Source organism: Rattus norvegicus, chromosome 10, assembly GCF_036323735.1.
Source record: "Rattus norvegicus strain BN/NHsdMcwi chromosome 10, GRCr8, whole genome shotgun sequence".
NCBI lineage: Eukaryota > Metazoa > Chordata > Mammalia > Rodentia > Muridae > Rattus > Rattus norvegicus.
This window is the reverse complement of record NC_086028.1, coordinates 20,541,754-20,566,766: the sequence shown is the minus strand read 5'-3', so window position 1 is coordinate 20,566,766 and position 25,013 is coordinate 20,541,754. Positions and strand designations below refer to the sequence as shown.

At 48.4% G+C, this 25,013-nt stretch overlaps 1 protein-coding gene across 1 annotated transcript in view; it reads right to left on the bottom strand.

Moving 5' to 3' along the window:
- Positions 1-25,013, bottom strand: part of Slit3 (slit guidance ligand 3) — a 584,776-nt gene that overhangs the window by 93,938 nt on the left and 465,825 nt on the right. The window contains 4 exon segments of the mRNA NM_031321.1: positions 299-442; positions 11,453-11,524; positions 15,467-15,538; positions 21,283-21,354. Of these exon segments, the coding sequence (NP_112611.1) occupies positions 299-442; positions 11,453-11,524; positions 15,467-15,538; positions 21,283-21,354 (360 nt within the window).

The window sequence follows — 25,013 nt, the reverse complement described above, 5'->3', positions numbered from 1 at the left end:
CAGCCCCCATCTTAGACCTCTAGCTATAGTCTCAAGCAAACTATTCAGTCTCTCGGTGCCTTGGCTTCCTCACATAAAACCTGGGGGTGACAGAAGCATCCTCGTGGGTTGTGCTGTGAGGCTTACATGCTTGGAAGTGAGCTAAACCTCATCACGGTCAGGCCCCAGTGGTACCAAATCCTGAATGCTTGGTACAGTCAAGTGCTTTGAGCTTCATCTCCCAGGCCTGCTGTAAACGCTAGCAATCCTCAGCCCACCTTTGTTTTGGTGGAGGGATCTGCCAGGGCTGTGTACTCACAGGGTCTGGATGGACTGCAGCGGAGCAAAGAGCCCTTTGCTGATAGTCTGCAACTTGTTGTCATACAGAGAGAGCAGATTGAGGTTCTGTAGGTCCTGGAAGGTGTTTACCCGCAGGCAGTTGATCTTGTTGGCATTGAGGAGGCTAAGTTGGATAAGAAGAGAGGCTTCCAGTCACTGCCAGTGGAGCAAAGGCTGGCTGAACCTGCTGGTACCTCTGGAAAGAGGCAATCCCTCATCCACGTGGCCTGGAGTTTCTGCTATAGCCCAGAGAACGAGAGGCTGCTTTCTGTGGCTTTCTAGACCCTCCCCATTTTCTCCCATCACTGTGGACGCTGTGCTGCACACGCTACCACCACCTGCACCTGGCTTCACACCTGCACCAGACCTCACAACTACACCTGGCTTCACACCTGCACCTGGGCCTGGCACCTGCACCTGGGCCTGGCACCTGCACCTGGCCTCGCACCTGCAGCCTTGGCCAAAGGTTGGGGGTGGAACCGAGCATTGCACTTTTCTACTTTAGAGTTCAGAGCTTCCAGGCATCACAAAGAAGAAAAACAAAAATCATTTGGCACAATTGATGTAATGTTTTAGTAGATGGAGTCAGGGCAATTCTTGATTCAGAGAACTCCTTGGAGCTTGTTTAGATTCCATAGGAAATCTAATAAAAGTTATAGACGATCTCCCAGGGAAGAAATGTGTTCATGTGTAGGCACATGCACACACACACACACACACACACACACACACACACACACACACACTAACACACACTATCCTTGTCTTTATCATAACCTTATGCCTTCATCTACTACCCTTGATCCCTATAGGTCACCTGTTGTTCCTCAGGCACACCATACCCCTTTCTCCATCCCTCAGCACACACAGCAGACCTCTCTACTCAAATGGCATCTCCTCAGAGAGGCCTTCTCTGACCCTCTCATCTTCCTCAGGGAGGCCTGCCCCAACCCTCTTGGCCCTCAGCAGGGCCCTATAATCCCAGTATTGTCCCCTATTCCTTCCTGCGTCTCACCTTAATGTGTGACGAATTTATTAGTTTTCTTGTTCGCCATGTGTGCAATCTGAGGTAACACCGAATACCATTTCCTCAATCTCTCCCTTCATTACCAAGGCTTATTATTTAGGTCACATATCCAGCTCCATACGCACCTTCAGGGGGTCTCTCTCCTTTCTTACCCATGGAGGGGGGCCCCTTTCTGCTAGATCACAGCTTTTCATACTGTCCCCTCCTTCACAGAACAACACAGAAAGTGAGGGAAACACTGGCCCAGCAGATGCTCTGAGCACCACAGACAAATTCCAGACTGCAGAGCTGCTCAGTCAAGCAAATTTGGCCGAGCATTTCTTTTATGGCCCTGGACTGGCTGGTGGTGCCCTTGAAACTACAGTGAAATCACTCCTCATTCCTTCTTGAAGGAGAGGGAGAACAAGAGGGTCAGAATGTTGAATGTCTAAATATCACGTCTTCAGGCAGGCTCAGAGATCCCTCGGTGGAGAATAGCTGGGGATTCAGAACTGACCCCCTTGCTTTAGGTGCCTCTCTATACCATAATGCACAGGGCCTGGAGTTAGCAGTGGTAGAGCTGGCCCTGGGTGCCAGCCTTCCCTCCCTTGCTGCAGGTCCGCTTCCCTCAAAGTCCCCTGTGCTATCCAGGTGCAGGCAGGCAGGCAGCTGTGACTATGACAAGCAGAAGAAGAACAGCCTGTTTAATCTGGCTAATAACGGGCAAGGTCCCTAGGGTCCACACAGATGTCCTCCTGCCTCAGAGTGAGGGGGGGGGAAGCTCACGTTGCTAGAATATTCTTTGTTTTCCAAAGTGCCTTCCTGACCCTTGCTATTCTCACTGTAACCTGGGCAGATGGGCAGAGCCACTTCAGTTACAGGCACAGAGACTGAAGCAGAGTCTGAGGGCTTTGCAAGGTCAGGAGAGCTTCCAGGGAGCACACTGTGAGGAATTATGATAACCAGGTCTCTAGAGGGCTCAGCTGCTTCTTCATGAATGCCTTATCTACTCCACCAATCTGCCCATCCCCTCTGTAACCCCACCCCCCACCATTTCCTGTGATTCTTGTATTAGATTGTGGTCAAGGTCATTCTAGGTGGGGGGCATTTGAACGAGGCTGTAATATGAACAGAATAACAGTCAAGCAATGATATTAGAAATGGGTCTTCCACATGCAAGCTTTTATTTTATTTTTAAAGTAAATTTGTTTTTGGTTTTGATTTTTTTTTGTACCCCCCCTGTCTTACCCCCTAAGACAGGGTCTCACTATGTAGCTCTGGCTGTCCTGGAACTCATTATGTAGACCAGGCTGGCCTGGAACTCAGAGACCCACCTGCCTCTGCCTTTCAAGTGCTGGGAAGAAAGGCGTGAGCCACTGTGCCTGGGCATTTTATTTTTTAAGTAATTAGTAAACTATTTGTTCTAAATATTGATATTCAAGGCCTTTGAGAGTACCACTATGCCAGAAATGTTAAACTATTTAATAAAGAGAGAGAACGGGATGACTTAGCTGATGGTTTGAGGATCCCCTCTTTCCTAACATTTTACAAGACTTTCCTATGTGTCAAAAGTTAGAAATCTTATGCACCCCCCTCCACACACACCTACAATAGATTTTTGTTTTTTCTTGGAAAACACATTTCAAAACCTCTGGCAATGATTCCCGTGCTAGCAGCTGTGCAGTGGCCACATTCACAGACAGGACATGAGGCTCTTTGCCACAGTCTGGATCTTTCCTACTGGGTAGCTCCCCCCAACCCCCATAAGTCCCCTTTGAACCATCCTTGCTTAAGAAGGCTTTTTAGACTTGATGCCTTGTTCCAGCTTCATGAGCCCGACAGCAATATTGGGAAGTATTTGAGTTAGACAGAGAAGATGACTCTGGAGACAGAGAAGCAGCAGCTCTTACTTGCCTGGAGAGCATTTACCCTGCATGGATCTTGGTAATATTCCTCGCCCATCAGGTCCCAGCTTGGCTTCCTTTGCTCATCTGGGTGCTTCTCTGTCTCCTATTGCTCCTGGATCTCTCAGCATGGGATGTTCTTTCAAAGGGGTGAAATATCACAACAACCCAGGCTGGCAGAATTAGTAAGAAACAGAGCTCAAGGTGCAGAGCTCACGAAGCAGGGGGCAAAAGAAGACAGAGAAGGGCACAGTCTCTTGGACACTCATCCTCTCCCAGCTGCTCAGCTCCCCCGGGCATGATGAGGAGGTGTTGTGTGAGATAAAATTAAGCTGCTTAGGGAGAATTAGTCACTGAGGATAGCCTCTGAGTCTTAGCATCAGCAAGATCGAGCAGCCTGCCTCTGCTCTTTTTCTTTGGGGGAAGAAGATTGGCAGCAACTCAACTCAGTCTGGCTTCCATAAAAGGAGCTCTGAGATATCTGGTCCATGGGCAAGAGATGAGGGCGTTCAAAAAACACTAAAAGATGGAGCCAAAAGAACTATCAGCTCAGTATCCCTTATCTGAAACGCTTGGGACCAGAAGTGTTTGGAATTTTCAGACTGTGGAATATTTTTTGTATGTATAGCGAAAGATCTTAGGGAAAGGACTCAAATCTATATCAATTTACATTTCATAGACATCTTATATACAACACCTGGAGGACATTTTCTATAATGGGTTTTGCATGCTTCTGTTTTGCCTGTGCTCTGTCATGTGAGGTTAAGTGTGGAATGTTCCACCTGTGGTATCCCACAGACGATCAAAAGACTTAGAGACTGTTATGGCTTTTTGGATTAGAGATGCTCAAACTGTATCTACACTGGACTTTAGCGACTAGAGGATGGTCATGGGCTTGCCTTGTTGGCTAGACAAGTTAACTCTCTTTCTTGGAATAATGTTTGATCTGATTTGGTTTGTCCTCCTTTGAGGAGCAGTGAGGTAAATGTCTGTAGAAACGACATCGAGAAGGCTGGGTCATTGGTGGAGGCCACACCCACGCACCAAGTATTTCCCACGGAAGAGCATCGTGATCACCTTCATTTTGACGATGAGGAAACTGAGGGCCATAATGATGACAGACTTGGCCAAGCTACCTCAGCGTGTGTGAGTTCGAAGCTCACCTCCCACCCACTATCTCACACAAACATGCATTTTCTGTCTTCTGTGTTCCTTATCTCCAGTGCATGCCTGACTCTGTTGGCCTTGAGATGTATGGAGTAGACAGATGTCTGGTTGGGTCTAGACAACCCTGCTTGTCTCTTGGGAGTAGAGAGGTGTCTCAGCTTGGGATGTATACCACACTGTAACTGATTCAAGTTTCTTTATTTTGTGGTTGCGTGAGGTAGGCATTCTAGGTTGAGGGAAATGCTGGTGAGGGAGATGTGTGCATGGTCCCTGGCTCTCCTCACTCTGAAGCTTTACTGCATTCTGAGAAGAGCAGAAGACAACACCTGGGATGTTCGCATGCCTCATCCCAGAGGCCTCTTTCACAGCTGAAAACACTGACCCCTCAACTGTGCACAACTGTCTCCAGAGAAGACCCAACTCTCTCTTGGGGCTCTCAGCCAGCCCACTGAAGGAAACTCAAGAGTCGTGTGGCTATCAAGAAGATGACGAAGCCTTGTGAATAGTAACCAGAGGGGTTAATCTACGCTAAGCACTTGCACCGACACCTTACAAATATCTAATCCTCCATAACCCTACATAGTAAATGTTATCTCTACCTGTCAGACGACACTGGGAGACTCAAAGACATAAACTAACCTTTCGTAGTGGTCCCTGACCTGTGAATGGTAGGTTAGACTAACCGTTCTGCTACTCTGAAACCCATCCTCCCAGTAAGGGAAGGTGCTAATCACCTAAGGCTATGAGGAGGTAGAGGTAGGCTTCCCCATCAAACTTAGTGATGATCTGGCAATAGCGTAGCAGAAGAAGAGCCATTCCCATCGAAGGAATGGGAGGAGAAGAGTGCATCCGATAGTGCGTGTATATACTTGCACGAATTAGCTGAGACGTGTTACCACCTCCCGCCTCTGCTGGCCAGTTGGAGCACTTTGGACTTCCACATATGTTTTATGTCAAGAGGTATTAGCACACATCCCATCGACTACCCATGCTAACAATGCTGTTGGGAGATAATCTTTTCCAGAAACAGCTGCCTACAGGAGAAGCAGGGTAGGGAGATACAAGCCAGAGCTTCGTGGGGAAGGAAATACCCTGAGTTTGGTATGAAAAAGGTTCTTATGACTCATGCCCTGCTAGGGGACTGGTCTGGCCTATCAGAAAAGGCCCAGGCACTCCCACTGCTAGTAGCAGCTTAAAAAGCCTCATTTATTCAGGGTTCAAGTGGTGTGGGAGAGGTGGACTATGGGTAGCAGATGAGCCCATTGAGATCTGTAAAAAAGAGCATAGTCTCTTCCCAGAGGCCACTGAAGCCCCACCGACAGCCACCACCCTTGCACATATCCCATCTTCCTAGGCCTTTAGGCGGGATTTGGAAAAGACAAACATCTGGAGTTGGGTTCAGTGATAAATTGCATTAAAATCATTTTGGCAACTCTAGGCAGCCACATATTGATTTAGGGGCCCAGAGCTATCATTCTGGGTTGTATTTATATTCTTAGATACACCTGCTCTAAGGTCTGTGGGAAAAGGTGGTTACGTTACTTCTCCTCTTTACAGAGTGTTTGCTGAAGATGCCAAGAGCAGATTCCAGACGCCAGAGAACGCAGGCTCTTCTCAGAAAACCAGCGTCAAGAAAGAGTGCAGTGGGCTTTCCAAGAGACTGGGTGAAACTCTTCCAGGAACTCTGCTTGGGGGAGACAGGGATGAACCCAGCCAAAACAGCAGCACTGTGAACTTCCCTTTCCTGAACTTGTAAGTCAGTTTCTGTTCCACAACCACCAGAACGTAGCAGCTACACGGGAGGAGAAAGACAGCACCAAGAGCCTCTGGCATGACCTTTCCTTTGGCTCCTTCAGGGGAGAACACTTCTAAAGGGAAGTGTTATAAAGACTCTTTGCCATTAAAAGTGTTCTATGTGTCTCTAGAGAGGTACTTGCTATTACACATGGGCATAAAGTATTAGTACCAGAGACCAATTAAGGGAGCTATTAGGGACCCCTGACTAAGCTGGGAGATCTCCAGGCACCCTTCTCTCATTAATAATATGCCTGTCTTCTCTTTTATTTCATTAGAATTAACCCTCTGCCATCCTACATTTCTTTATCCGCTAAGTGTAACGGGACTAAACTCTTTTCATGCCTCCCTCCCGTATGAAATACGGGGAATTAATTTTGACCTTCAGCAACTTGCTGACGCCAGACTGACGAAGACATGACCAATTCCTAGTGCCACAGTACAGAGGCTCTCTGGCCACAGCCAGGATCCTACTGGAGCTTGTGAATGGACCCTCTGATCCACGTTATGCCCAACCATCACAGGAGGGCCCAGGAGGAGACTTCCAACTCCCAAGGTGGCAAAGGGGACACTTTCCTTCTCTTCCGATAATGGCTATGCTACTGTCACAGGCCTTGGGTTGTCATGGCGACTCCAGATGGAACTGAAACAAAAGCACGCAGCATGCAGCATGGCCATCCGGTGGTCTGTCTGAGAAACATTCCCATCCATCCACTCCAGTGACACGGAAGGGCCCTAGGAACAGGGTTCAGGTAGGGTTTTTCTAAGGTAATCAGAGGAGAGCTGGAACCCAGGGCCTAGAGAGCGATAGCCATGACCTAAAATAGGCAACCGGGTGAACCTGCCTATTTTAGCTTTACTTGGCGCCCCACCCCCAACTATTGGGGTGGCCACTTCCCTGATTGCTACCTGGTGACTAATCAAGCCTTCAAGAAGACAGAACCATTTGCATGGAACATTCTTCCATGGCTTAGGACTTTTCCTAGGAAATTCCAGATTCGAAAGAAAAGGGGAGAATGCTTCCCTTAAAAATGGACTGCGGAACTGGAACTCTTTCTGCTGCCGGAGAGGACTCTTTCCTTCAGACCCAGCTTCATTTCTGTGTCTCTGGAAAGAAGAGCTGCTATACCTCTGGCCCTACAACTCACATATGAGCGATCAAGGCCAAGTTAATGAACCCTCACTTTCCCGTCTGTAAAATGGGCCTCTGTCAAAACACTTCCCATATATGAAGAAGATTAAATGCGATATGCATCTGCCATTGCTTAGCACTAAGTCCTGAGCGTATTAAGTACTCAATCACTGTGAGCTGTCCTGGTAGCAGCAGAATTAGGAAGTGTCTGTGAAGCTGCTGGTGAGGGAATATGATCTATGTGGAGTGAAGCTATGCTCCCTGCTCTGTAATTGGCATGTTGCTTGGCAAACTTCAAGAGCCTCAAACGGTTCTGTCTCTCTTCCAAGAAAATTGAACAGGTGCCTGGGATGTCTTTAACTTATTCCAGCCTGAAGACAGTCTGGTTTGGTTTAAAAATCCTCACGGAGCAGGTTGAAAAGCCTCCATCTCTGGTGGCTCCCCCCATTCCAGCAACTTTCCGGGCGGGATATGCCATGAAATCAATGAGTGTTAAATGAATGCTCTCCTTTCCCCAGGGAAAGCAGGTGACAGCACAGCTTGCAGCTGCCCATCAGAGAAGGAAATGACAGCCCTAGTGACATACTGACTGCTTTTCCTGCCTTGGAGACAGTGGGCCTCTGAGTTGCAAAGTGCAGGGTCTCAGGGCATCCTATCTGATGGCTGCCCACACAGGAGCAAGATAGCTGTCACCTCCTATGTCCTGAGAACTCATGGAAGGGCAGGTGGTGGAGGTGGGGGTGGTGGTGGAGGAGGAGGAGGAGGAGGAGGAGGAGGAGGAGGAGGAGGAGGAGGAGGAGGAGGAGGAGAGAAAGTAGTTAGGATTACAAGCAGGTGACAGGTTCTGTTCTAACCATGGCTTCCCAGGTGTCTCCCTGTATCACCCAACTCCCTTCCTGGCAGTCCAGTTCAGCAAGGAAGCTGATAGACTGTCTTACAACCCCAACAACAGACGCTGCTAGTAACAAACAATGAATATTTGCACAGCAAACGACTGCCGGAGCCGAACCGGACCTGTTCAGGATCAATTACAGGGAAGTACCCTAGCTACTCAAAACCATCGGAGGGCTACGATAGCAGACATCTGGGTTTCTCCAGGATGGAGGTTCAGTTTAAGAACGAGCTTTATAACTTCCAACTGTGCAGTGAGGGCTTATCATAGAAACCATCAGTAAAGGAAAGACAGGCATATTTGTCAGAGTAGGCATGGTGGGACTGCAGTACCAGCTGTGTGTGTGTGTGTGTGTGTGTGTGTGTGTGTGTGTGTGTGTAGCCCTGAGGTTCGTTTGATATGAGACCTTGTAGGTTCAGCTAGGGATACATCTCTTGGGGGGATCCAGAAGATAACGTTAAGTTCAGGGTCAACTCCAGGGGCTGCTGAGGCTGGCCTGTATAAACCCATGTGGTGCATTCTCCGAGACTGCCTAGGATACTGTACTATTGGTGTCGATCTTCTGTCCGAAGGAGTGTGGCAAGCAAATTGCTAAGGCAGGACAGCTGGGCACACCCTAAACTGGGCATAGCTGGAAGGATGGCAGGCAGCTAAGTCCAGAACAGTCAGGAAGGGAGGGAGGGACAGAATGGCCAAGCGCACATCCACTTGGTCCCCGTTAGTGTCACAACAAGTGCCAGAAAAGAAAATATCCAGGACCTCTAGGCATGGAAGGGACATTTGCACTTTGGGACTGACCAATCAATCATTCAAGAGAGAGGGAGGAGGGGCGGAGGAGACAACACTCCCATGGTCCGCCTCTGAGTCAAAGGAGATGAAATTACCCAGTCAACCAGGGTATTCTAATCAGAGCCTTCTTATCAGACAATCTCCAGCCAAATGAGGAGAAATCCAATCTGCAGCCCGCTGAACCCTAAATTTGATCTAATGGGGACCTGCTTTCCAACCGCCCAACAGCAGGTCAGAACCAGAGATGAAGAACTCCAGCCCTGCCTGCGGGCTCCTTCTGGAAAGAGAGCCAGCCTGAGTTGTGTCAACTCCTGGTCTCCACAGAGGGAGAAACATTGTCTTTACCCCCTAGCTAGTCAGTTCCATCTGCTCAAAGCAGTGCTGTTCAGCTGGCATAGCCTTCATAGCGTGGGGAGGGGGGGAGCCTCATAACCTCCCGACTGCTGTCAGCTTACAGCACAGACATATTTCCTTTGTTTAAAAATTCGCCATTCTAAAATCTTTGATACACACCATTCACAATGCTGGCCCTTTGGTGTCCGGTCCACTTTCCTTAGTTAAATGGGCATGACATTGTTCTTTTAATGCATATCATTCAAGGTCATTCACGCCAGCCTGGCTGGACACAGTGTCCCCTAAATCCACCTCCAGGCAGATGCCATTGTTATTTTTCTCCTGGGGATTAATGGCTACAGTTAACCAGCCTCATGGTAGCAGTTGTAACTTAGTTTCTCTGCTAGGAGCAAAGAACACCATCTGTGAAACAGGGAGAGTCTTGCAGAGTCCTGGCATACCATTCTACAAAACAGCCTTAAAGAGCCACAAAGCGCTGGGACCTTTGAACACAGACCTGCCAGCCTACAGCCAGACAGAATGAGAGAGGAGCGGAGGAAGAGAGGGGAAGATGAAAGGAACAGATAGGTCTCTCTCTCTCTCTCTCTCTCTCTCTCTCTCTCTCTCTCTCTCTCTCTCTCTGTCTCAGCTTTGTCAAACTAGTCTGATAGTTACTTGCTGGATCTGCAGCCCAGAAACTTGATGGACAGTTCATTCTAAAATGATTCCCACTGTTTTGTATCCTGGAGCAATTTGTTCAGGGACACGGGAGTTTAGGGTGTGAAGGTATGAGACGTGGAGAGCTAGAGGAAGTCTTACATCTTTCTAAAGTGTCCTTGCAAGCCAAAACCATGTTTTCTACCCACTGCTTAGTGCCTTGGTCCCACATCTCCTACCTACCCTTTGAGATCTGGCTGGACCATCTTGTCCATAAACTTATATTTGGGCTCCTCCTAATGGTACAAGGGAGGCAGAGAGCCTAAAATCTTTACTGGAAATTGGAGGTGATATATCTTTCTTTCTCTCCTCCTCCCTCAGGGACTGGATGTAGTGAGCCTGAACTCCCACTCATGACTCTTCTGCTTCAGTGTAATCCCTGGAATTAAAGGTCCACATCTCCTTGTCTGCCTTGGAAGTGATATTTTTTTTTTTAAAAAAAAGACATTTACATGCAAATTTGTTTGTACTCCATGATGAAATTCTGTTGTGTGCTACTCAGAGAGCCAGGAATCTTTAGAAATATCTGACTGGGGAGAGTCTACTCACTTTCCACACTTACTTTGCTGTGTGAAGCAGGGCAAAGTCATCTACCTCTCAGAGAGTACTCAAGGTCAATTCTTGATAACAACAGGAATGGTGATGGTCATAGAGTAGACATTACTCATTTACACTTGCACACGCATGCACACAGGCACACAAAACAATAGAGCATAGATGTACCAGCTATCTAATCAGAAACCAGGGATGATCCTCGATCATCCAAAAATCTTCTAAAATATGCTACGTTCCTTCCTTTATTTCCCCACATCAGAGTTCAATTATCTGCTTCAAACATTTAAGCGCAAATGACCAGAATGAGATTAATGCAAATAAATAAGCCCAGAACTTAAAACTTCCTTTAAATGAAATAAACATTTTCCCCTCATCTCATCTTGCCAGAGAGTCACACACTACAAATTGGCTATCTCTAATGGCGTTTCCCCACTCACACCCTTCTTAAGGTCACGGGCCTGCTATGGGCACCTATTTCAGCTTTCAGAGTGGAGTTTGCCTTAGGAAGATTTAGTCCCCTAAATTCTTAGTACATCTCTGTAAGGTATTTCCTCTTGCAGGATTCAATTTCTTTCTTACTCTCAAGTCATGACTCACGCTGGGGCCAGGGTTCTGGACTGCGTCATCCAGGTTTATGTGTACACGGGCTTTGGTGTTGTGTGCCAGCTCTGTCTTTCTGGCCACAAGGATGCCTTGGAGAGGGGAGACAGAATGGCACAAAGGCTTTGGTGTCTGTGTGACAGGTATAAAGTTCAAAGAATTTTCCAGAGCATGGATTAACATTTTCCGTCTACAAAAACAGTCCCAGGGATGAAAAAAAAAAAAAGTAGACAGTTCCTACTCACAGCAGCTGCAGGGACACCAGCCCGTCAAACAGTCCTTTGGGAATCTCTGTGATCTTGTTCCCATAGAGCACCCTGGAAGGAAGCAGATGACAGGGATCAGCAGGATGTAAAGGGGGTCAGTTCTAGAGGCGAGACCTCAGGCTACCTGCCTTCCTGGTCAGCCACCTCCATTGCATCTTCTCAGCATTGAGACAGACAGAGGTAGGCAGTTCACCCTGTGCTGGGGGTGTGTGAGGTAAAGCAGGCTCCATCCTGCTGCACTCCAGCCCAGCCCAGTCCATCACCCCCACAAGGAAGAAGCAGCCCTTTGTGGTACCTCCGAGCTGCGAGCGTGACTTGAGCCCCACAGTAAATAAGCAGTGTGGGAGGCCAGCCTGTGTCTTCAATGGGTATTGATTAGGCTGGGCCAGCCTATAGGATGTTTCCTTTTAATACCCCACTGCATCCTAGGAATTCCTGAGCTGAGGGTTTTTTTTTTTTTTTTTTTTTTTTTACATCATCCATCTAGACAGCAGGGCTTTGGGCATGTGGGGGCATCTCCAGATGGCGCAGGCATTGCTGAGCTGAGGCCTGGCTCGACGGGGAGGCTGAGGAGTTTCCGCTGTCTCAGATGATAGCAGCTTCCACTCTCCATCCGCCTGTCCTACCCTTTCAGATCTAAGAAGGAAGGAACGCAGAGGATTTCCTTCATTTCATCTTTCAGACTCACAGTGCCCCCTACACCGGCGCCGGCTATTTCCGACTTAATGTTTGGTGACTTGAGAAGTCTGGGAAGGACCAGCATCCAGCAGGTCTCTAATCCTGGACATGAGACTCTCTGGGCCTCCTCTGCTTGTCTTATGACTGATTATTTTTTCTATTCGAGGGGTCCAGCCTCCTCTTTGATCAGGAAACAGCTATAAAGAGGGGCTGGTCCTCTTCTGCTAGAACCCCTTCTCGGGTCTAAGTTCATGGGCTATGCAATTATTCAATTCCCACTCAGATCTCGAATCTAGGCTGACAGTCATTTGAGGAGGCGAAATATTAGGACGGGACGCAGCCGAGAGTGAAACAGGCACCCCCTGTCTCCCCCGCTGCCGCCCACCTCCAGAAGCCACTGGGAGTGAAGAGCGAGTTCTCCATCAGCCTGCGGGTGTGTTTCATTAATGCTCCAGCAAATTAATGACTAAACAGAAGTCAGCATGATGGCGCAGGTTCACATTTGTAATTCATATTAATGTCCCACTGCTCACTGTGCCAAATGCAGTAATGCCACTGCCTGCTCAGTCTCGATGGCTGTCAGAGCCTCTAGAGTGGCGGAAGCTGGGGGTGGAGGTGGGGGTGCTGGGGGATGCTGGGGGGGTCCTAGGCGAGGGTGTGGATGTTGGGGGTGCCGGGGTAAGGGTTCTCATATAGCCCAACTCCTTGGTGTGGAATATCCTCAAGCCGGATGGTCAGCCACCTGCCTATGCATCAGCCTCAAAGGTGCTGGCCTGCAGATCTGTGTGGCTCCCCCACTTGAGGCCCCATCTTGAGTCTTGATTCCCCTCACCAGCCTTTCATGTTTGAGCCCAAGCAGCTTATCCTCTGGAGGCGTCTGCTGAATGTTTTAGTTAAGATTCCCAATCATCTATGTTCTCAGTTTGCTTCTCCCCAAGCACTCACTGTTACATTATATTACGTTACTTACACATTTATTTAGGCTTAGTTGTTTATTATTATTATTATTATTATTATTATTATTATTATTATTATTATTATTATTATCATTTTACATGGTTAATGGGTGGTTCGCCTGCTTGAATATCTGCTCACCATGTGTGCACCCGGTGCCTGATGAGGCCTGAAGAGAATGCCAGATCTCCTGAGACCAGAATCACAGTGTGTTGTGAGCTGTCAGGTGCTGGGAATTGAACCCTGGTCCTCTGGAAGAGCAGCCAGTGCTCTGACCTGCGGAGGAGGCATTTCTCCAGCCCCTCTAGGTTTTTATGCTTTGATGTTATAGGGCGCGCCCATGGCTGGGTCTCTAGAGTGGAGAGAGAGCAAGGCCTAGTACAATGAGTGTCCACTGACTGACTGGAAGAATGAACAGGCCTGGTGTAGAGGCTCTCCATCCCTTTACCCTACACTGCCTTCTTCAACAGCTCCGGTGGGGCTGGTCTAGTAAGCTCCTGGAGTCACATTTTCAATGCTTACAACCCTGCTGCTCCCTTACACAGCAGGTATCTACTAAATGGAGGGACGGATAAACAAAAGCGCTTCCCTTAATGCTTGGTAACGCCTCCAGGTTCACTGTTGGTGCTGCTAATTTCCTGTTTGGCAATTTCTTCTGCAAGACAAGAATCATCCCACTTCCTTGAGCCTGGCTCCCAAATCTTGGCTAAGGGAGGATGTAAAGGTTGGGATGAGATCCTGGTGGCAGGGGCCCTCTGCGTCTCCTCTACTCTGTGACACTCATCACAATAAGCAGACACTAATCTCACGCACGGGCCCCCCCCGCCCCCGTCTTTGATATCCCAGCCAGATGTTCTATTCGATAAATGAAACTAATTTACTCGGCAGGCAGCAGACACCAGCTGAATCAGGGACTTCCTGTCCTCGGCCTCCGCTCAGTGGGGATGGGAGGCTATGTGCTTCCTGTTACCTGCATGCTCAAAGCGTGATGAACAGGAGAGACATTCTGACCAAACGCACTGGGCTCAGATCCCGCCTCTCACACTCATGAGTGTGTTCTTAGATAAGTTTCTTTTTCTCTCTCTTTTTTTTTTTTCATTTAAATGAGCATGCTATCTCTTGTCCCTTCCTCCCGTGATACGCGCCGGGTGAATGTGTCTATAGGGGGTGGGGTGTCAGGGGGAGGTTTGCTGGCCTGTGTGGACATGTGGAAGCCTCTATGGCTTTTCATTGGGGTCTCTCAGCGAACCTGGAGCTCCCGGTTTCAGCTAGGCTGGGTGACCAATGAGCTCCTGAGACCCAGCCCCGCCCTCTGACCCCAGTGCTGGGTTAGAGCCATACAATTCTGCGCTTTCCATTCCTATGTGGACAGAGCTGGGGATCCCGACTCAGGGGCTATGCTTTGAGCAGCAAGTACTGTATTCCCTGTCGTTTCTCTCCCCAGCCCCGAATCTTTTCTTTACTCACTATGTGGCCAATACAGTGTGAGATGCCAGGGTTACAGATGGGCACTTAGATACATGGCGGTAGATCCCACGGTCTGTGGTTTTTTTTTTTTTTTTTTGTGAGGGTTCACCCTGTAAGACTCCTAGAAGAGTACCTGGTCACCATCAGCATCCGGTAAATGCTGTCATTTATTGTCATTACTGTGATAGGTCAATCATCGAGTCTGTCAGGCAAGGAAGGGAATCTTCGTTCTGCCTGGGAAAACATGCAGAGAAAGCTCAAGGGGCCGCCTATCCCCTGAGTGAGCCTCAAGGAACTGAGGGCAAATCCTACGACTTCCGGGAGTCTAGTGGCCCTTGGTGGGTGAGGTTTGCTTGTTTGCTTGGTTGCTTTTTCCAATCTCAGTACTGGGATAAATAAGGGCTTTAAAAGTCCAAGAAACTAGATGGGATGGGGTGGATCTTTTCTGAACAGTGACCGCTAGGTTGGAAATAGCAAGAAAATCAGAAAAAGGAAATACTGCTCTCCCTGGACAAGGCCATAGACACAAGGGGGAGGAGGAGCCGGGGGAGGAGGGGAGGTGAGCCACAGCCCTCAGCTCAGACATACATTACCATTCTCTCCACCCGGTCTCCCCCGAGACAGCACTGTGCAGCATGAGGTGGGAGGGGGGAGTGAGGTGAGAGTCAAAGACGCATTCGAATTAGAAGCCAATAACTGGGAAAGCTGCTAGGCACTTAATCAATAAAAATAATGCATGTGAGTTGTAGAAATATTCCCCAAGATCAATTTCCCCCGAAGAAATATTTGTTTCTTTTACCAGATTGCCACAAGTGTGTAAAGGCAACGTAAAGCCTTGATAAACACCTCCTGAAAAAAAAATACGGGCGCGCCTCCCACCCCTGCCCCACTTACAGCGACGTGAGTGATTTCAGGCCCTGGAAGGCATCTGGAGCAATGTCCGATATCTGATTCTTGCTGATGTCTCTGAAAACATTAATGGGAAAAGTCTGAGAACACGGCTCACAGGTGTGATAACGTTCTTCCTGAAGCATGCGCCCAGCACTTCTGCCCCCTCAAATCTGGTACAGATCAACTGATCAATCAAGCAGTTTTATCTATTTACAGCACAGAGGGTGCAGTGCTTAAAGAACACCTCTCCTACTGCACTGCCCTGGGGGACTATACACTGTCTTTGTATATCTTCCTGGGCAAGATCAAGAAATGCCCTTCTAAGTCTTGCCTGGCGCAGAGGTGTATGAGCATGTCAGTCCCTGCTGGTTAGGTGTAAACGCATATCCAGAAGCTGTGCATTCTGGGAATGCTGATGCCCTGCGATCCCAGCACTTTGGAGGCTGAGGCAGGAGGATAGGAAGCTGGAGGCCAGCCTGGGCTATATAGACACCCTGTTTCAACAAAACAAAACTAACAAAACCAGACCAAGCTCCAACCAACCTCCCCCAAAGCAAACAAAAAAACAAACAGCAGCAATACACACACACACACACACACACACACACACACACACACACACACACACACACGGCTTGGTCTTGGATGCCATTATCAGGTATTTAACAGAGGGGACAAAGCAGCATGGGCCCCGCCCAACCCAAGGCCACGCCAGGTTTCTTTATGCATCCCTATCTGGTCATATACCCCAGTAGTGACTGTCATCCTTTAAGACCCGTGACATTTCAGTTCCCCGGTCATTCCTCATCCCCTACCTGCAGGAGTCTCTGAGCAAGGATAATGCTTCTTATGATACAAACAAATCACAAGACTATCAGAGAATGCCTTTGAGATGTGGACTTGTCACTAGCTGGGAATGCTCCTCGTTTGGGAACAAGCCCGTTGAGATGACACATCCAGAGTTTAAGAGGGCTACTGTGTGTTAGAAGGATCTTCCAAACACAGGGCACCTGATGGCTAGCCTGGCCTCAAAGGGGCAGGTGCAGTGGCTAGCCTGGCCTTGAAGGTCAGGCAGTGGCTTAGCTTGATCTCGTGCAATAGCTAGCCTGGTCTCGCAGGTGCAGGGAGCCCTCTGCTGTAGACTTTCAGCATCCCAGGGAAAGCTGGGCCACAGGTTCCTGCTGATGGCCTTTGTGGCCGGGGATTGCTTTTCCTCAGAGTTATTAGCTCAGGGCTGGCCTTTGGGCTCCTGTCACTGGCAGGGGAGATGCACCAATTTCCTGCGGCAAGAAACCTCTCCAGTTTCTTTCGCTCAACCAAATAAATCAATGGGTCCTTGCTTTTGTGTGGGAGAAGGAGGACCGAGGTCTTCACAGGCCAACAAGGTGGAGACAAGTGGACACTGAGAAGAAAGAGCATCTGAGGAGACTGGTAACCGATGACCTCCGGGTGGCCAGACACCCAGCTGCCCAGCCTCTTAAATCTCACAAAATGAATAGCTTTGTCTTCCCTCCCTCCCTCCTATGCCTAACAGCCTAGGAAAAGGCCATGCTTCCTTCTCTCCTGTTTCCAGATCCTGGACGTTGAAAGCCATTCCCCAGGTTAAGGCTCCTTCTGCACAGCTGTCTGGTTTATCCCTTTAGCTGACGAGATCACCTCAAACAAATCCAGATTGCGCTGGCGAACTCGTCAGCTTACACTGGGCTTTTCTTGAGCGTTCCGTTTTTGTGTAAGGGTCTTAACAAGCAGATACCCTGGATTATCCTAATCTTGTTCACCCTCAGGGCGTCTCCCTAGCAAAGCATTTCAAGGTAATACACAGGGTCTGCTCACATTAGAACGGAGGCCCATTCTGACTTTTTCTCCTTGTGGGATGTCTACTCATGCATGGTAATCAGACCTCTAGCAGATGGGAAGTCCCTCAGCCACTGGGAAAGATCTCAGTCTTGGCTGTGTGGGGGAGAGATTGGAGTTTTAGTTCACAATTAGAGTTTTGGGGCTCAACCCTCTTTGGGTGATAACATGAGGTGAGGTGTCTTCTGGTTTGGAAGTGATGGATGATGGGAACCGAAAAGTGATAGTTTGGCAGGTAGACGCTGTGGGTGAATCACTTGGGTTCCCCCGCCCCCCACTAATTTTTATTGTATACATTTATGTATTTGGAATATGTGCTCACTGCGGAATGGCTAAACCAAGCTACCTGTCACATGCAAAACCGAGGAAGTCATCTATTATGACTCGTGAGGACACTTCAAAGCTTCCCTCAGAAATGTCCAAGTAGACGATACACTGTCAATAACTACAGCCGCCATGGTACAGGACACATCTTTTTGAGCGTCTTCCTCTTGCCCAGCTGAGATGCTGTACCGCTGGGCCGACGTCGCCAGCCCCAGCATCCCATCTCCACCCTGGCCCTCAGAGAGTCATCCTGTCTTAACTGCTTCTCTGAGGTGGAAATTTAGATTCATGTATGTGGTGGTTAATCTCCATGGTCAACCTGACTGGATTTGGACACACCTCCAGTTGAGTCTGTGAAGGCCTATCAGGAGAGGGTTAACGTCCAAGGGGCGGGGCATTCATTGCTCCTTGCTTCATGACTACTGACTTAAATGGCCATACTATAGCCCTACCCCCAAGTCTTCCCCACCATGATGGGCTACATCCCTTTCAGTTTTTCTTTTTACAAAACAAACAAAAACAAAATGTGTGTGGGTGCTTTGCTTGCATATCTATCTATGCACCACGTATGTGCAGAGGCCAGAAGAGGGCGTCAGATTCCCTGCAACTGTAGTTGCAGATGGTTCCTGGTCACAAGGGTGCTGGGAATCTAATCCAGGTCCTTTGCAAGAGAAGCCAGTGCTCCTAACTGCTGAGCTGTCTCTCCAGTACCTGTATCCTTGCAAACTGGGAACCAGGACGAACCCCCTCTGTCCTTAAGGAAAGTAATGTACGTGATGTATAAGTAAGCCTGAGTGGGACTTATAGAAAGTCAGTCTGCAGGAAGAAACAACCACCCCGGGAGGTTAAAGACCCCAAGCTGCATTTGGGTAAGAAGTGGACGACTCTATCTTCAGATTTTAGCTCAAGGCTGTTCCTGACGTCACTATGCTGGACACAGAGCAGCCAGTCTGTCTTGGCTGGGGCTCAAACCCCAGAGTCTGATTTGTTAATCTGGGTGTTGGGGGCACCAGAAAAATATAAATTCATATATTTATTAAATCTATAAGAAACGTGCATGCAGGAGGTCCCTGGGTCATGCTACAAATGTATCGGACTCTGAGATACACTCAGACCCATGGAGCTCTGACGAAGAGAAAATGGCTTTCCCAGGCTGGAACAGAGGGAGAAAATTCCAATCCATATAAGGGGCAGGCATGGAATAGGAGAGAAAGATACTAGGAAATCTTACAACCTGTGCATTCACACGGAAAAAAGGAACTTGTTTGGCTTTGAGATATGGTCTGGCTACGGTTTCAGGCTGGCCTCAAATTCACCATCCACAGGCTCCAACCTCCTGAGTTGGGATTATAGGCCTCGACCATATTTGGCTTCAAAGAACTCCTAAAGCACAATTTTAGCAGAACAGCGCAGAGCTGCCCTCAGGTGTGAGCTGTCAGCAATTTAACTCTATAAAACCGGGAAAACGGTCTCCAGTACCTGTCTCTCCATTGATCTGCGTTTTCCCCTGGGGTAGTGTTTATTTTAGTGCTGTGATGATCATTACATGATTATTGTGATGGATAGGAGTAGAGTTAATGATTCACGGATAAGTCTAGTGTTTAAAGCGCGATGAGGATGGGTTCAGTCACAGGAGGGGAGGGCTTTCCTCCTGTTAAATATTAAGCATAAACTATTCATGGTCACCTAGGAGGAAGTCATTATTAGGGTCTGAAATCAATTCTCATCTGACTCAACTGCCCACACAGTTAAACAACAGTCTATATTTTTGAAGCTCTATTGAATAAGGAACTTTAACCAGATTTCCCCACCACCACCACCATACTAAACACCGGTAGCATCAGAAATGATCAAAAATTAAATTCACTTTCCAGGCCATGACTGATAAGGCCTTATGAATTTTGAATGTGCCGATCGTGGCAACTCCAACAGCATGGAAAAGGGACCGTAAAACACAGCCAAGCTCTAAATTACCTGGACTTCACAAAAAAAAAAAAATTAGAACAGTAGCTTAAATCATGCAGGAGCTATAGGTTGAGGGCAGTAACTGAACCTGTCATTTTTCACCAAAATTACTATCTGGCTGCATAATCAAGCCGGGCTTTAAAAATGAATTGGGGGTGGGGGGTTCACGGAGAGCGAGCTGGACAAGCAGAGACACCAGGAGATTAATGACCCGAGATTTTAAATATTAAGGCCTATATTTATGCAGCCCCTCTAGAAAGGATGCTGCCAAGGGGAGGGAAGGAGCCCGTGGTTTGAGCTGGCTCAATGCTCCGCTTTCCACTTTTGGAATCACACTAAGAGAAAAACCTTGTTTGCTTTGGCTTTCCAGGGAGACAGGAAGTTGGCTTCCCGAGATCTTGGGGGTAAGCCTCCTGATGCCACTGTTTCACGGACATATTTATTTTTTAACAGGAAAGGAATCAGGGGACCCTGCTGACACATACCCCTTTTTCCCGGTTCAGAGAAATCAGCGAACATGCCTGGCACACAAGGAAAAACAGGATGGAGTCTGTGCACGTCTCTCAGTCTCAGGGGGATGAGAACAGCAGACTGAGTACCAGGTGAGGCTAATGGTTCCCAACAAGGAGAAAAGAAGAGAGATCTCCCTCTAGAATTGTAATCTCTGTGATGGGGTCATTCCCCAATCCGATTTGCCTCCTTTCAAATACTTTCATGCTGAGTAATTCCCAGAGAAGGTTCACGGTCATCATGTGACTGATACGATCACATGATTCCCCATGGCAGGGATGGTGCAGGAGTACAGTCTTGGGCTGCCATGGTTGGAAAGATATAGCATGCTGGCATCACCAGAGTGATGCAGTCGGGGGTGTGGCATCAGTAACTGTGGTTTTTCGAGTTTGACCTGCATGGGTCAACTCATGTGACTATGATTTTAAACCATATGTCCGTAGGTCGGGCATAACGTCCAGGACTAGCATGTGTCACTCAGAAGGGAAAGGCTTTACTGTGGTCTCAAGTGCTCATGTGATCTAGCATTTACCTTCTCTTCCTAACAATCCTCACTCCCAACCTTCCCTCAATTACTCCTCCTCATTGGCTGTGAGCCACCATGCCCAATTCCGTGCCTTTCATCAGCCCTTACTGTAGCCTAGGATGGCTTATCCATTTCTGATGCTAATTTCCTTATTGTCTGTGCTCTCCCAACTGAAGCAGAGCCTCCATGAAGGTAACTTCCATTTTTGCTGATGGTTCCATTCCGATACCGGCATACGGCAGCCATTCATTTAAGTATTAACTATATGAGTGTATGCGTGGTTGTAGGGATGTTAGTGACGTATAGGAGAATGTGAAGCCGCTATCGTGTGACTGTTGATAGATATCATCAAAGCCAAGGACATTAAAGTTGGCCGACATGGCTGTGGGGGTGGGGCAACTCACGTGCTCTCTCCCAAGAATAATTTCCCTTTTCTCTGGTCAGAGCTTCTGTGGGAGCTCACAAACCTTATGATGGGTATATAAGGCTTTCTCAAAGTCCCAGACCCGCCTAGACCTGTCTGAGAGCAGTGGGTGTGATCTATCAATTGGGCGAGATGCCGACTACACACTGTAAAGCCCTCTACCCAACCACCCTCCCCTGGAAACAGTCTGATAAATTCTTCCCAAGGGAAACTCACATTCGCTTCAGTTTTTTGTACTGGATGAAAGCTCCTGCAGGAATGGATTTGATGGAGTTCTGTTCTAGGCGTCTGGAGGAGAGAGCGGAGAAGGGTCAATTAGTCAACTACATATCAACAAGGGACCATGGAGGGGATGCTATATTCTCTGGCCTTGGGGACAGGATGCTGTCTCTTAGCACAGGGGCACAAGGCACATGTCCTGGTTACATGAGGCAAGACAAACACTGCAATAGCCACAGTGTCCAGCTGTTGGCCCACAGAGCATCATCCAAAGGCCCAAGAGCTACTGGAGAAAGCTGGGAAGAGGACTTTCGAAGAGCTTTGACGCTTGCTACTGTCAGCTGCCTTTGAAGACAGCTCCGTTCTTCAGAGAATGTCGCAGGAAGCAACTAGAGCTCAGGGATGAGAAAAAGGGGGACGTCATGAAGAGAAGGAAGAAAGAGATGGACCACAGGACAGCTGTGATTCCCTGCTGCCCAAACATGGCGCTCTTTAGGTGACCTCTCAACCACAAGCTAACGGACAGAACTGTCAGCAGCTGGCTTCATTCGACGGTTTCAATGTTGTGGAGAAACAGCCACGACGTCTCTAGGCTTTCAGTCTGACACTCCTCAAACTGGATCCCTGAGTTCCTGGAAGTCTCAGGGCCCAGGCTGAACCCCTGAGTCGCTGCTGGAGAGTGTACCTCATACTTTACATGAACTTTCTCGAATGCTTCCACTCTCAGGAATCTGGGAAGAGTTAAGACATGGTGCAGTCTCCTCAGAGCTCAGAACTTAACTGGGGAGAGAAGGGGCCAAGGGGACTGGGTGAGCTTTTCCAGTTTTATTATGTCATCTCTCAAATGCCTTCCCACCACTAAGAACTGGTGTAGGGGGAAACAGGCATGAGCAGCAGGTGGGACACTCTATTACAGATGATGAATGACACCTGAGCCCAGGCTGAGGACTTAGCATCTCATCCCCATCCATCTCCCTTCTCCCGAAGGTGCAGATCTTTTCATCAACTCTCCATTTGGCATGGCTGCCTCCCAAACCCTCAGCTGAGAAAATGCACACACACACACACACACACACACACACACACACACACACAGAGAGAGAGAGAGAGAGAGAGACAGAGACAGAGACAGAGAGAGAGAGAGACAAAGAGAGAGAATAAATGAATGAATGAGAATGCTTGGAAGGGAACTTGTGGGGTACCAGAGGGAGAGAGGGGAGGGACTGGCTCCCTCAGTGGCTACGTCTAGTGGATGCACACTTCTGGCAGGGAGGACCCATTCATCTTGAAGAGTAATCCCTGCTGCAGAGTGGGGGAGACAGTCGTATTAATTTGTGCCTCCACGATCTCATCTTCATTGGGGGAACGGAGTATTTGTTACTGGAACCGCTAATGGAGCAGTTTGCCAGCAATTTTCCCATTTCAAACAACATCTCGGCTGCTAATGTGGAATGGTTTGTCAGGCCTACCCATAACACAGACAAATCACTCTCTAGGCAAAAGGAAGAGGGGGAATGAGTGGGAGCCCAAAGAGGAAGGGCGGGTGAGAAGAGAGAGCATCAGGGCTGATCATTCTTGGCTGCTGGATGAACACGGTTTACAAATGAGACTGCCACAGTCTGTTAGCAATGTCTTTGTGCCCTGCTGGAGGGGTTGGGGAGGGCAGTCACAGACAGGCTGGACAGGGGCCCAGGGTTGGCTGACTGGCTGGTCCCAAGCTTGCCACTGGGACTGTGGGACCATGTGCTACTGGATACAGCCACCCGCGGAGGATGCCTTGACAGCCGTTCCAAGGACATTCACATTTGCTAACTGAGTAGAGAGTTCAGCAGGGAATTCTCAGCCAAGGCAACAGCTCTGTGGATCTCTGGGGCAACACAAGCTCTCCAGGTATCCCGTGAGTCACCTGCCACTCAGGAAAGGGAGTTTATAGTTTGCTGCCTTTGGAGAGAACCATTGTCCACAAGGATAGTGACCCTTTTTGGTTTTGCGCAGGAGAAACCCGTGGCTCCTTGCTGTAGGTTGAAGCCTATCTGTGTGAAGCAACATTGGAGATGAGCTGTGTTACCTCTCTGTGCAGTTTACAATCTGCCAGCCTCCGCTTGGGCAAGCACTGAGGGAGGAGTGCTTCAGTGAGCAGGATGTGGCGCCAGACCTCAAGGACTTCAAGACTCTGTTGACAGAGTTCAAGGTGGCCCATCACGGAATTGAATTTCACTGCTATAATAACCAAGACCATTATTATAGAGTATTATTATTAATGGCCTGGTGGCGTTTACGTGTGGTATTTCTGCGAACCCTTACTCTTATGAGGTAAGCTGTACTGGCCCATTTGTAAACAAGGCTAAGGAAACCTCGAGGGATCAAAAGCTTGTCGAAAAGAACAGAGCTAGTCAGTGGCGGGATGAATGAACCCTGTTCCTGTCTGTCGGTCACACTGCCTGCCCATATCTATGAAAGGCATGGGAAAGTCTGAGGCATTGGCCCCGTGACATCATGGATATCCGTGCTCAGTGGATAGGGTCTCAAAGCCGGAGGAAGACGGAGACGGAGACGAAAAGATGGGAAAAGAATATTCTTCAGCTCTCTGGATCTGTGGGATCACCACTCACGGACTCAACCAACTGTGTTTAAAATATATTAACGAAAAGGCATCTGATTCAACACGGATAGACTCTCTGACCATTCTTTCCAAACAACAGAGTCCAACAACTACTCAGTGTTGATACGTAAGAGCATTTATGAGAGGATTTAGTATACAGGAGGCTGTTTACAGCTTATAATCATTTTATATAATGGATGTGAGCATCTGAGGATTAGGAGTTTCATGAGGTTCCTGGAAGCACACCCCCCCCCGCATATATAATGTGCATATGGAGTGCAAGGAAATGTGGCATGAACAAAAGAACAAATTACTCCAAGTTTAGTCTATCAAGCCTGGTAGAGACCTTGGCTTGCATGCTGCCTGCACTCCTCAGATGTTCTTACTCTGAGAAGGGGGCTTTATCTGTACTTCTCAGACTTCCACTTAATGGAGTGTCAAAGGCATGGCATGCCCAGGGGGCAGCAAGAACTCTTTGGTGAGGGGGTAGTTGTGAATAGCCCGTTTCCCTTAGCAAGGGCAAAGGTATGGGTAGCATCGAGAATTAACACGCAGCAAGTATATAGATTGTTAGGCAATGGGCTCTGCGCTTTCATGGCATGTCAAACTTAATATTTACACATCTGTGAGGCGCATCTGTAAGTTACTGCTGCTGCCTCCATTCTCTCCCTCCCTCCCACCTCTCCCCTTTTTTTTGTGACACGATCTCCTTACGCAACCCAGGCAGGACTAGGACTTACGTTCATCTTGCTATATAGCCTTTCATACGGTAGGGTTATGGTGTGTACCGCCACGCTGAGCTCTATCCTTAAACATGAAAGAACTGAAGCTCAGAGAGGCAAAAGACGCTAGTCCACAGTTAGGAGAGGCTAAAACAGGGGTTCAATCCACGTTCATCTGGTCCCAAAGCCCTGGCTCTCAATCACTAGGTTTTAGCGAACCATTTATTCTCCTTACTCTTTTTGCCAGCTCATTGTCAGGAAAAACGGCCCTCCTGTCAGGGGAGCAGGAGGACACCCACACGTACATGTGGACGCACATGGACACATCGTCGCACAGAGCAAGGACCTTGAGGAGGTTGCACCCATCACCAGTCCTGCAGCTCGGAACAAGGAGACAACGATCA